The 13,713-nt window shown below is 35.4% G+C and overlaps 1 protein-coding gene across 11 annotated transcripts in view; it reads left to right on the forward strand.

The window, feature by feature from the left end:
* The window catches only part of Trps1 (transcriptional repressor GATA binding 1), a 229,393-nt gene that overhangs the window by 34,189 nt on the left and 181,491 nt on the right, over window positions 1-13,713 (forward strand). For 5 of the 11 annotated variants that reach the window (XM_048359238.1, XM_048359245.1, XM_048359249.1 and 2 more), the window contains exon 2: window positions 9,451-9,608. The exons of 4 other annotated variants lie outside the window; for them this stretch is intronic. In XM_048359238.1, the coding sequence (XP_048215195.1) occupies window positions 9,572-9,608 (37 nt within the window). In that variant the 5' untranslated portion in view covers window positions 9,451-9,571. The remainder of the gene's footprint in view (window positions 1-9,450; window positions 9,609-13,713) is intronic. 2 more of the 11 variants (XM_048359242.1, XM_048359248.1) reach the window with 1 other exon arrangement.

Here is a 13,713-nt window from a genome sequence, read left to right on the forward strand (position 1 = left end):
CTATAGTCCCAGTTATAGTGCATCATTACTAAGGATACATTTTGAAACATGGTTTATCTAGTTGTGCTATGCCAAAAAAGCTTGAGAATTACTAATGACATAAAATATAAAATACTACATGTCACATACAAATTATGTATGAATTAATATGTGTTGTCCAGTTGATGTAGTCTCATACAAGAATGGGTATATATTAATATTTTGTAATAACAGTGATCATATTAGTAATGAAATTTCCAGGTCTCAAGGACCGAACAGTCTAATGAAATGGTATGAAGCATAGTAGGTATTCTAGAACAGGATGTCCATGAAGGATCACATGACAGCAGAAGGGAATAACTTTGTCTTTTGCATAGTGTGGTAGAGGTTTGCAAGAAGTGAATCCGTTTTTAGAGACTGGAACTATTTGGTATCTCAGTGATGTGCTGGGTGATACGAGGCAGAGTTGAAAGTCACATAACAGCTAATCATCTTGAAGAATGCTGGGAAAATCGCCTTTACTTAATGGAGCTATTGGAGTCCCAAAGTGGCATTTTGTGGATTGTGTTCTTTTGTGTGTTTCCTTAAAGTATTGTTACTTCTATACCTGTGAACACATTGCTAAACTTTTTTTTTCTGTGAAATATAAGCATTGGAGACTATGAAAAATGAATGGAAAACCAAGTGTTCTAGTATGCCTTTAGACTTCTTTAGGACCAACTGTTCCTAAGTCTTCAGTCAATGCCTGGAGAAGTTTCAATGCTTTCATGTCCTCATTACTTCCTCTGTAAAATATGACTAGTAAGGACTTTACTCCAAGAAGAGTTAATGAAATGGAGGAGCACTTTGCCATAGTTCCTAAGTCATAGTAACACTAACATGAGATATTTTAAATATTAACTAAAAATTTAGGTTAAAATCTGTGTTGATATTTCAAACCATGAGCCTATAATAAAAACCCCCAAACAACAGCAACAATAACCTAGTTATGACTTTTGGTTTCTTTCCACATTCAATTAGATTTGAAGGATTTATTTGTAAAACACCTGCGTCTAGAATTACAGATATGTGTAAATGTAGTTTTTAAAATCATTTGCTGTATTATGACAGGTGTCCACAAGATGATTGATTGAGAAAAGAAATGACTTACTGAGTTTCAGGTGGTGAAAATCCTTTCTAAAGTTTTACGTCTGTGCCTGTAGGTGTGTTTAGATTTTCAAATCTATATTGAGCTTGAAAGTAAAGATTGACTACCTGTACAAAATACTTAATGATTGAGCTAAATCTCATACATACACACAGCTATCAAGTCACTATCCTTTCTCTCATATGTGAATATGTAGAGTAGGCATTTTGGGTAAGCAGAAGAAACTCAAGTGGTCGTTTCTCAGATTTGAGTTTCACTATGAGCTTATCCCAGTGCCAGGCTTTGTGTTATAAAATCAGTTTAAATTTTTAATTTTCTGTTTCAGATTTATTTCAACATCTACCTAGTCCATTTTTTTTTCATTTCCTATTTTTTCCTAATCTTCGATGGTAACCTTTAACGAATGCCCTAACTATACACCAAAAATTAAGAGCCCATAAATCTGGGAGATCTTCTTAAGATATGCATGAGTGAGACTGGAGGCCAGTCTGTGGACACATGATTTTTGTTTTTCTGCGTCACTCAGAAGTACAAGCCAGACTAATAGTAGGCTATACACTGTGAAAGAATGCAATCAGTGAACTGAGTTTCATCAAATATTGTACACTGACAGTCATTCTTTTATTATCAGTATATCTTTTTGGGGACAGAGACTGAGTGGATTTCGGTTGATTTAATATTAATCAGAGAGGATCATGAAGACTAGATATATTGTCCCATTTGTCTGGAGAACTAGTAATTAATATAATAATAATATTAGTAATTTTAGAGCCTTTAATCTTGAGTCCTTCTTTAGCACATGTCTACATTTCTTATGCTATTAAGCTTCTGGCCTCATATTGGTTCCTGACGATCTTAATTAGCTACAATTTAAATTACTGTAAATTAATGAGACAATTGAGTATACATATTTTAAGTTGATATTGTAAGTGGAAGTGCATTAGAAACTGTGAAGGGCTGGGAATATGGCCTAGTGGCAAGAGTGCTTGCCTCCTATACATGTAGCCCTAGGTTTGATTCCCCAGCACCACAAATATAGAAAACGGCCAGAAGTGGCGCTGTGGCTCAAGTGGCAGAGTGCTAGCCTTGAGCAAAAAGAAGCTAGGGACAGTGCTCAGGCCCTGTGTTCAAGGCCCAGGACTGGCAAAAAAAAAAAAAAAGAAAGAAAGAAAGAAAGAAATAAAGAAATTGTATGTGAACTGAAGCTAGAGTTGAGACAGTGGTAGATGAAGGAACTGTTTAGCTCAGATTGAACACTGGCTAATGCTGGACTAAATTACATATATGTTTAGGAATGTATAATTTTGAAGAGCTGGGATCTTATTGTACATAGGTATATATCCCTTGCTATTTAAAGCTTAGTTTCTTTCTTTAATCTTCCACCGTTGGACAGTCTCTCAAAACACTGATTATACATTTTTCATGACAGTACATCTTTTTTTTCTTTTTTGCCAGTCCTGGGTCTTGGACTCAGGGCCTGAGCACTGTCCCTGGCTTCTTCCCGCTCAAGGCTAGCACTCTACCACTTGAGCCACAGCGCCCCTTCTGGCCATTTTCCATATATGTGGTGTTGGGGAATCGAACCAAGAGCTTCATGTGTAGGAGGCAAGAGCACTCTTGCCACTAGGCCATATTCCCAGCCCATGACAGTACATCTTGATCACTTAATAAACAAACAATAGTCAACTTCAGAGCAGTTTATCTTAATTTTCTTTTCAAGTTAATGAAAAAATAGTGTTTATTTTTAAAATAGTATACCAGCTTTAAAGTTTTAGCTATTTCTTCCTTGAATGTTACTGTCTTAGAGCTGCATCTCCTATTGTGCTTGGTGGAGTGCTATTTTGGCCTGTAAGTGGTACTAATATGACATAAACCCAAAGGAGATTGAAAAATTCCATTCCAAAATGTCAGACGACATCTTCTCCCTTCCCTTGAACTGTAATCGTTAGTGTACATTGTGGATTTTTGGGAACTTGATGTGGTCTATAATTTCCTCCGAACAATTTTATGGAGTGACTTATTTTTCATTTCTCTTCTAGAAGCCAGTATAATAAGAAGAACATAGAGAAAATTCTTGGATTCTCATCATCTCTGTTTAAACAGTTACCATATTAAAATTCTAGGCAGAGTTTAGTTGAACTTTGGAATGAGAATTGAATATTTTGAAATACTAGTTTTTCCACGGTCTTTGTAAGCCTGTTACCTGAATTATCAATTTATTTTAAATATATTTTTTCATACCTAAAACTTTCCTCATCTTAGAAGACAGAGAAAACTGATTTAGTCTACACTAGTCTCCTAAGTTGCTTTGAAGTACAGATTATTATTTTTAATAAAAAGGTAGTTTTCCTTAGAAAATATCATTGAACTTAGCGAAAGAAAAATAATGACTCCTGTTTTTGCGTGTGCATGTTAATACACACAAAATACTAGGTAGTTGTATTAGTCAGTATTCTACCACTAATGAAATACCTGAAAAAATCAACAAAAAGGAAGGAACATTTATTTTGATTTATAATTTCAGTCCATGTTGGTTTGACCTCATTATTTTAGGCCTTGGCAAGGCAGAGCTTCATGTCAAGGCGTGATAGCAGAGCAAAGTTGCTTACTTCATAGTAGTACAAGAAACAGGGAACAGAGACCTAGGACAAGATATACACTTCAAATGCAAGCACTTTACTGCCCCAGCTAGGCTCAACCAATTATAGTTCCCCTCCCCCCATTGTCGACTGCATATGTAATTTTGAATGATCAGTGGATTAAACTATTAATGAGGTCAGAGTTTCCATAGTCCATTCACTCCTGAAAGGCCTGCCAGCTGCACCCAAGCCTTAATTTCCCACATGTATGACTGGGCACAGTGACCAAAGGAAGCACAGGTAAAAGGTTTAGACTCCAGGCCAATTTAGATGTCAAGTGACATCCTATCTTGTAAATAATTAATGCTAAAAAGGGGACATGGAACTAACTCAAGTTTAGAGCTTCTGCTTAGCAATCTGAATTCACTTCTCAGTCCCACAGAAAGTAAAGAAAGCAGTAAATAGATTTAGGGTGGCATATAAACCAAATTTTGTATCATTTTTGTCTGTTTATTTTATAGTATGAAAAACTTCTATCATAATTTCTATTAATTTAACTACATACATCACATGGATTATTGATCACAGTGAAATATATACATATTGACACTCTGACCTTTTTTCTAAATCCCTTGTGTTGTATGAATGTATTGGCAGATGGCTCATGATACTGTAGTTTAGTTTTCAGATGGATGCAGGGCTTTAGAACTACTTTGTAGTGCATGGTAAGTCTGAGTGCATTGTTTTGTGAGTTGCTTCCTAGGTGAGAAAATCTGTTATATTCATTTCCTTTCATTTTGGTGAGAGAATCTGTCTATCTATCTATCTATCTATCTATCTATCAATCAATCTATCTATCTATCTATCTATATCTCATACTCAGTATGTCCTTTACATTTGGATTAAGCAAGTGCCTTGTAGTTCTATGCAGCCAGCATTGTCCCTGACATATGTTGTGTTCATGGTATGTATCCATCATAGTCACTGTAATGCATATGTGCATTAGTTTACCAAATGGATTAGCACGATGGATACAGAATTCTTATGGGAGAACAGAGACAGCTGCTAGCCAGTTATAATGGTAGACTGAATGAGTGATTGAGATGGGCATATCTATTGACTGTCAGATTGGAAAACTGACAAAGCAACATCAGTATATAAAATTAAAGCAGATTTAATATTAAAAGTGCTTTTCAGCAAATGGTAGGAAGAAATTCAAGGGTATTGCTACAAAGTGCACAAGTAGTTACTTTTGTTATCAGTGGAAATGTATTTTTCATACAATAAGATGTCAGTTCTCCTTATAGCCATCTAGACAAATAGGTGCATTTATACTTTCCTCTGAGCTACTCCTTTGGACTTATGTGCTATGTTTGGCTCTCTGCCTAAGGACTAGTTGACACTTGTGAAGATTAACAAAGAAGGGATGATGTTGAACTGGGCTCAGGCAAATGTCTATTGTTTAAATCAACAGTTTTCAGTGTACATATTTTAATTTTTTCTTTGTGAGTTAATGAAAAGGAAAAGGTTACATAATTGTGGAGAAACAAAGGCTGATGTTTGAGTTTGCTTAATAAAATTGTGATCTTATTCAAATCAGAAAAAAAATGTAGTTGCCATTTTAAGGTATGAAATGTACATTATTCTTTCCTTTACTTTTATTGTTATTATAAAGGTGATGTAAAGAGACGTTACAGTCACACAAATAAGATAAAGAACATATTTCATTTTGGACAATGTTATCCTTTTTCTTGCTCTCAGTTTTTCCTTCCTTGTTCCCATATGTTATTTAGCTCATTTTCAACACAGTGCTAGTGAGTACTGCTGTTGCCATTGTATTTTTTGTCTTTCTCTATGCCATGATATATACTTGTTCTTCTTTAGTTGCTTTACTTAATAAAACGATATTATGCTTATATACCCTCCCCCCATTTGTCCTGTGTTGTGTAGGCTTCAAGCATAAATTATTTGAAAGAAAAAAAAGTTTGGTATTGAAATTCTTTACATTCTATATGGATATATGAAGACTTACTTGTGTTTTGGCCCGTATGTCATTATTACTTACCTATCACACTGTCTCCTTTTATGTAGTCTAGTATATTTGAAATAAGATATTTAAAATATAGAGAACATAGCAAAATGACATAAAAGCCCAATAAAATATGTTTGAGTCAGCATCAAGTCTCTTTGAAATAAGATATTTAAATAGTGTGCATTTTATTTCAGAGCCATTTGAGTTAGTCATAGTGTACTGAGGAGTAATAATGGGCTTTGTGCTCTGAAGCATATGTTAATAGAAGTGATCATTTTGGATTAATTTGATGTGAATTAATAAGAGATTTATTTGATAGGAGTTGTTTGGAGGTGATGACATTTAAACCTCAACAGGATTTAAGATGTCCAAAAATACCTTTAAAGATTCAGGAACAGTGAATTCAGAGAAAGTGAATTAAATAGAAAGGGAAAGCAAAAATAGCATCTGACATTTGGGCTTATGAAGTTTGAAGAAGTTTACAACCAATGTGATCTACCATTAAAATATTGCCCAGGCATCTGAAGAAATAATAATAGCATAAAAAAACATTCAAACTCCTTCAGTAATTCTTGGGTTCATGAATTCAGTAAACAATGTCTCTTGCATTTTTATAGTTCACTTAAGCAATCTGATTTTGATCTGTATATAGAGAGTAGACAGGATTCAAGTGTTTTTTTTTTTTAATTCCCCTACACCAATGAGCAGACCCATATGTTCTTTAAAAGCTGAACTTCCTATGTTGTTCATATGGAAGCTATCTAGTTTGCTATAGGTCCAGGTCTCGACCTTCCTTTTATTTTGCTATCACTTGCTTAATTCTTTAAATTCTTTGTGGGAGACTTTTGATCAAAAGAAACATTTTCTTTTTTGTTCTTCATTTGATTTTTTAAATGAAGGCTACATGAAATGTGTAATTAATAACTCAGTACTACTAGGCCAGGATATAAGCAGCTAGAGAAGAAATCATATATTTTTAAAAGGGAAGACTCTCATGACTTTTCCTTTTGTGCTAAGCTTTGATTTCAAGCACTTGGAGGTTTTATTATCTTGAAAAACAAATAACATGTTATTTGTTATCATATATTATGAATATAGAAATTGTTGCTTATAATACAAGTCATAAAGTACAGTATTTGAGACGGAGGTCAAATTCTACAAACTTGGTTTCCTAAATTTTTAAGTCTTGTTCAGTGTGTGTGTGTGTGTGAGTGTGTGTGTGTATACATGCATGTATGTAGCTATAATATATATGAATGCATACCTACATACATATGTATATATAAATTAACTATATATATGTGTATATGTATGTGCACATGTGTGAAATGATATTTATAAAAGTAATCCAGGGGCTGGGGATATGGCCTAGTGGCAAGAGTGCCTGCCTCGGATACACGAGGCCCTAGGTTCGATTCCCCAGCACCACATATACAGAAAACGGCCAGAAGCGGCGCTGTGGCTCAAGTGGCAGAGTGCTAGCCTTGAGCGGGAAGAAGCCAGGGACAGTGCTCAGGCCCTGAGTCCAAGGCCCAGGACTGGCCAAAAAAAAAAAAGTAATCCAAGTTTTAATTTTCTTCGAGAAAAACAGGCTCTTTAAAATAATTTTCATTGATTAAAAAAAAATAGCTCTTTTCAGGGCTGGCAATGTGGTTTAGTGGTAGAGTGCTTGCCTAGCATGCACAAAGCTCTGCACCACATAAACAGAAGAAGCCTCAAGTGGCACTGTCTCTCAAGAGGTAGAGTGCTAGCTGTGAGCAAAAAGAAGCCAGAGATGGCCCTCAGTCCAAGCTCCAGGACTGTAAAAAAAAAAAAAATCTCATCAATAATACAATGCAAGCCATAGCTTAGAGTGCTTGGCAATTGCTGATGCTGGATGTGTGTTTGCTCAGTGTATGATGTGGAGAAAATGAGTAGCTGAGGAATGGAGGAATTAGTGGTATTTTTGCCATGTTCAGTGCCATTCAACAAAATGGTACAATGATTTTCGAAGCTAAAACTTTTATGGTATTAACCCCAACCATGAGAGCTAAAAAGTTCCTGGGAAACTTAGAGCTAATGACTTTGAATTCTTTTATTCTACAGACAAAACAGGCTTAAGAGAATAGGAACTTGCTTCTGACCATACCAGCACATGGCTCAGATCAGGGCACAATCTGATTTTTACAATGTATTATCCACTCTGAAAAGTTTTCACCACTGAACTTTAGAGAACTTCTGTCTAATGGAAAGGCATACTAGTCCTCATTTGCATTGGGTGAATGTATGATCTCAGTTTCTTTTTAAATTTGTGATAGTTGAATTCTTAGTTGGAATAATTTAATTATCTCTGGCAAAGTCTTTTGGAGAAAGAATAATTTTATGTGCACATAGAGACATTTGTGTTTGTTTACGAGTGTATTGAAATACATGTACAGAGCACTAAATTAGCTAAATTTTTCCTAAAGTCTACAGAAGTTAGGTAGTAATCAAAAACTTAGATTCATTTTTTTGTGAAGGTGCCACTCTGATACGCTGACTCAAACGTCTCTCTTGAAATACTTCATGTCCAGGTCTTTGCTGGTGCCATTTGGAGATGGATTCTCTCAGACTTTTCTGCCTGGGCTGGCTTCTAACTATGATTTTCTTTTTAATCTCGCAATCTTTTTGGCTAGGATTACAGAGATCTGAGCCAGTGGAACCTAGCTTATATTTAAAATTTCATTTTAATTTTTATCTTTTCTCTCTCACTTCTTCTTGCTCTCTCTCTCTCTCTGTCTGTCTCTCTCCATATATATGTATATAATTTTATTTTAAATATAAGCCTTATTTTGGCCTGTCTAATATCTTAGCAGTCACATTAGATGGACAATTTAAGAAGCATTTGTATGTGTGTAAATGCAAAATGAGGCACATAGAGAAAATGATGCTCATGATTTTTTTTTTTTCGCTCAGTCCTAGGGCTTGGACTCAGAGCCTGAGCACTATTCATGGCTTCTTTTTGCTCAAGGCTAGCACTGTACCACTTGAGCCACAATGCCCACTTCTACCTTTTTCTCTGTGTGTGGTGCTGAGGAATCGAACCCAAGGCTTCATGCATACTAGGCAAGCACTCTACCACTAAACCACATTCCCAGCCCCGAAGGCCCATTTTTAAAATCACACAATTGTACAGAGGACTTTGTCCCTTGCGCTTTCATCTCTATTATCTAAACTTGCTGGTTTAATTGATATTTGAACTTTGTAAAAAAAAGTAGTTTATATGTGGTGTCTTGCTATGGAGTAGGATGATAAAGTTCAAAATAGAATCATCAGAACTGATGACTGAAGTTCTTTGATGTGATTAAGTATTTCCAGTGCTTTGAAATGTTCCCTTTAGAAACCATTGCTGGTATTTAAAATGTAAGATTCCTTCCTACCCTTTAGTAGTGTAGGTAAGCATCAAATCACTAGGATTAAGGGAATTTTAGAGGTCAAAGAATCCAGAAACATCCTGAGTAGTTGTGTGAAAGGCTTCTTGTCTTATAATATTTTCTATTGTGCTCCCCCAGCCCCTAGCTGCTTTATTAAACCCAGGGGAGGAGAGATTGCTGCTCACGATCTATCTGCCTTGTGCTTTTATCAGATGTTTTTCAAGCAGAGCATGGTGCTGGCATATTACTATATTTTAGGTGTGATACATTCAAGTACGTTTATATCATTTAGGAGGGAATCTCTTTTGCTTTCTTTTACAGATGTACAGATGAGCTCTCAAAATGTCTTCTGTGTCCTCCCAGCGTCTTCTAAGATAATTGCATTAGCTTCCTGCTAGTTGACTAATAGAATTAATAATTGTACAAAGCACTCTAAAGCCACATGCCTTATGAAGTCAATGCTGGGTATGATTTTACAAGTATGTGATCTATTTTTTTTCAAGTGAAAATGTTAACTGGAAAAGTTCTTGGCACATAGTATAACATCATGCAATCTGTTATTTGTCTTGAAGATAATAACTTGAGGGTGGCTATAGTCTTATGGTATCTAACTTACGACTTGCTAGGGGAGTTTCTTCCACTTAGAAGAATTGCAAATGTGCTTATATTTACATAATATGTCACTCTGAAAAATTACAATGATATAGTTCCAGTAAAATTTTTTTCTATAACTACTTCAAAGTATAGTCAACTAAATTAACCGTGATTTTTTTAAACTTCAACTAAAAAGAACATGTCCCTGCCCCCACAAGACAAAATAAAACTCAAATGACCTTTCTGATACTTCTTTGAAGTTTTAGCAGCTTAGCATTCTTTGCAATGTATATTATTAAGGGCTCTTCTTAGCATAAGGAATCAGTGAGTCATATGCTTCTGAAAGTCTGTTCTTGGGTGGAAGAAGGAACTGAAATTTGGAGAGATGATAATTTAATTAAATCCCATTTTCTCTCAAGCACTAAAGATGCTGGTTAAGTAGTTTTTAATCTTGGAGCCATTGTATCCCTTCACGATAATGACAAATTAGCAAGATCTAGAATTTTCTGGGCTGTGACAAAATACTTTTTTATATAAATTTATTTAGATCAATTAACTTTTGAGTATTTAATATATATGAATAAACCATTTTTTCTCCATTTCGATGGCTGGATAACGTAAATGAATTGAATGTGTTATTTCTTTTATGTGTCTTCAGCTATTATTCCTTACTCATAGGATTTTAAACTTTTGTGTAGCCTTATTTGTTTTGATTCATCATTGTTAGATTTTAGCCACAGTAAACTGAAACGTTAAAGTACAAATTCAGTATGTATCATAACAGTTACTGAAGGCATGTAGAAGAAGCGATCCTAAACTTCTAAAAGAACATAGGAGAGGCTGTTGTGTGAAGGTATTACATGCTGAATATCTCTTTCAATAGGCAAATAAAAAAATATATATATTTTTCAAAACATGTTTTTAAAATGTACATATTTATTTACTTCATTTATTTGTTTTAACTGCTGAGACTCGGTCTTACAATTACCTAGGCTGATCTGGAGATCCTGTGTTCAAGTGATCCTCCCATTTTGGGTCATTTTCTTGGGACTGTAAGTGTGGATCAGCAGACCTGGTTACAAACAGTTTATCTTTTGTTTAAACTTATAGTTGAAGGACTTAATTTCTTAAGCTTCACTTTTATTCTTAAAAAAAAAAGATGTAAACCAACTGAACAACTCATGGGAGGAGAGGGAAAGGGGTAGGGGGGTAGGGGGAATGAGGGAGGAGTAACAAACAGTACAAGAAGTGTATCCAGTGCCTAACGTATGAAACTGTAACCTCTCTGTACATCAGTTTGACAATTAAAAAAATCTTCTTAATTGGCTTTAGTAAATTTCCCTGCATTTACTTGATGCTGGTAACTCTTACATAACAGTTCTAGCTACTCTGGAGGCTGAGATCTGAAGATCACAGTTCAAAGCCAGCCCAGACAGAAGAGGCTGTGAGACTTTTACATCCAACCAACTACTTAGAAAAAGCTGGAGTTCACACTGTGGATTAGTGGTAGAGTGTTAGCCTTGAGCTAAAGAAGCTTAGGGACAGAGCCTAGGCCCAAAGTTTAAGCCCCGGGAGTGGCACAAAAATTTTTTTTTTCTCCTGCATTCTTCCCTGTGTTGTTATAGGTTCTTAAGTCTACTCTGTCACTGTTACTGAAGTAAAAACACTACATATTATTGTAGGTTGAAGTGTAGCTCAAGGGGTAGATGGCCAGCAAGCATTGCACCCTGTGTTTAAAGTCCTGTACCAGAAAAAAATATATGCACACACATACATATATGTATGCACATCTATACACATGCATATACATATAAACATATGCATGCATGAGCCCACATTTATGTTTAACTGTCAGTATTTCCTGGTATAATAGGAGTTCTCTAGATTTGGTAATTTTAGACCTAACAGGCTGGCATCATTAAGGTTCCCTCTTTAACATAAGAGATGACTGGGCTGACATTGTCTCAGGATCATCACTTCCTCTTGAAACTTCAATATTTTATGTTGTAATTTTTGTTGTTATTGTTCCAGCAGGGAGATTCTATGAAATGAATAACATTATTGGTGTATAAGAACAGTGTACTTTTGAAGTACTATCATATATTGTACTGTTGACATTTGGTGTGTAAAAGCAGTATACTTTTGAAAAGACTGTTTTACTGTTTTTGATGGTAGTCACTAAAATGAATTTTCTTTCTTTTTTTTTTTTTTGCCAGTCCTGGCACTTTTTTTTGCCAGTCCTTTGAACTCAGGGCCTGAGCACTGTCCCTGGCTTCTTTTTGCTCAAGTCTAGCACTCTACCTCTTGAGCCACAGCACCAACTTCTGGCTTTTTCTATATATGTGGTGCTGAGGAATTGAACCCAGGGCTTCATGTATGCAAGGCAAGCATTCTATCAACTAGCCCACATTTCCAACCCACTAAAATGGATGTTTAATCTTGTAAATGATGCTCTCTCCAACTAGAGCATTGTTATGCATATTATACATTTCTATACTAGATTTCTCCAAAGCAGTGATACACTCATCTATCCCACACCAGTGCAATGCCTCAGCTCTTGTGAGAAATAATAGAAGCAAATGACTAAGCTGTGTTATTAATGCAGACTTTCCCAGCCCATTTTCCATAATGAACCCTGCCATCTTTGTCTTCTCAGCAGAGCTACTAGTAAAGAGGACTTGTTTAATTAGAAAGTTACAGGTGAAATTTTTCAAGAAGTTTGGGAGGATGACTTCCATAGTACTGGTCCAGCTGAGTGTTTTAGGAAAACAGACTCCTACCCTTAACTACCCTTTGATAATCCCACTCTTTAATGGACACAACACATATTGCTTTTAATTCTAATAGCCTTTTTTGTTCTGATAGTTTAGATTTCTGTAGAGGAACTTGGTATAGCATTCTAATTTTGGCTTCAGTCATTGGTGTCTCTGCCTTTGAGAGGCACAACTGATCTAGCATATACAAGAAATCATAGAAAACAACTAAAATTTTGTCATTTCAGCTTTAGAATGACAAGGTCACTCAGTTTACTAGTTTGCTTTAGTAAACCTTCCAGTGTGTTCTGAATGGAGGACTTGATGTTGTTTCCCTTAGATATGCCTAGATACCCAGGTTATTTGAATCTCCATCCTGCTGGACAGGTTGCTAGTGACACCTGACTGTGCTCATTTCTGGACTCTCAGGAAAGACCCAGATGCCTCTTTAATGAATTTATTCACAGGCTAGAGATGAAATGTTCATTTTTCGATATTTTCTAAATGTACTAGGGCAGTTTTTATTCTGTTTATGTAGCAACTCTGTCTTTCTATGAGAATATTTTGTTTGAAACTGTATTTTCTTTTGCACAGTGTAGCAGTATTTAATTCCAATTTGTGAATTTGTTTATATGCACATGTTTATCACACATGTGTAATCTTTATTCTGTAAACATAATCATGTACATATATTCTATGAACATAGCATGCACTTATACATGTTATATATGTTATATAACATGCATACATGTATGAGCATGTGTGTGATTGACTATAACTGAAGAAAGACATTGAACAAAAGGATGGGAGGAAAAGAACAATAGCTAAGACAGAGCCAATAAGAACAATGAGTTCTTTAATTCTCATAAGCTATTGTAAATAGTAGATTAGACAGTCTTTGTGAGAACAAGAATTCTAAATATGAGTTCTTTAGTCTTAACTTACATTTATTTATTTATTATTTAACTCTTTTATCAGTATTATACCTTAACCTCAGGGCCTGGTGCTATCCTTTAGCTTTTTCACTTAAGGCTAGCATTCTACTGCTTGAGCCTCAGTTCCACTTCCCTTTTTTTCTTTTTTTTTGGTTGGAGATAAGAATCTCATGGACTTTTCTGCTTGGCGTGGCTTGCAACTCTCATCCTGAGATCTCATCATCCAGAGGAGTTAGGATTACATGCTTGAGCCACCAGAGCCTGGGAATATTACTGTTTTTAAGACTCACTTTTCTCTGAGG

The sequence above is a fragment of the Perognathus longimembris genome, chromosome 12, assembly GCF_023159225.1.
Source record: "Perognathus longimembris pacificus isolate PPM17 chromosome 12, ASM2315922v1, whole genome shotgun sequence".
Classification (NCBI taxonomy): Eukaryota; Metazoa; Chordata; class Mammalia; order Rodentia; family Heteromyidae; genus Perognathus; species Perognathus longimembris.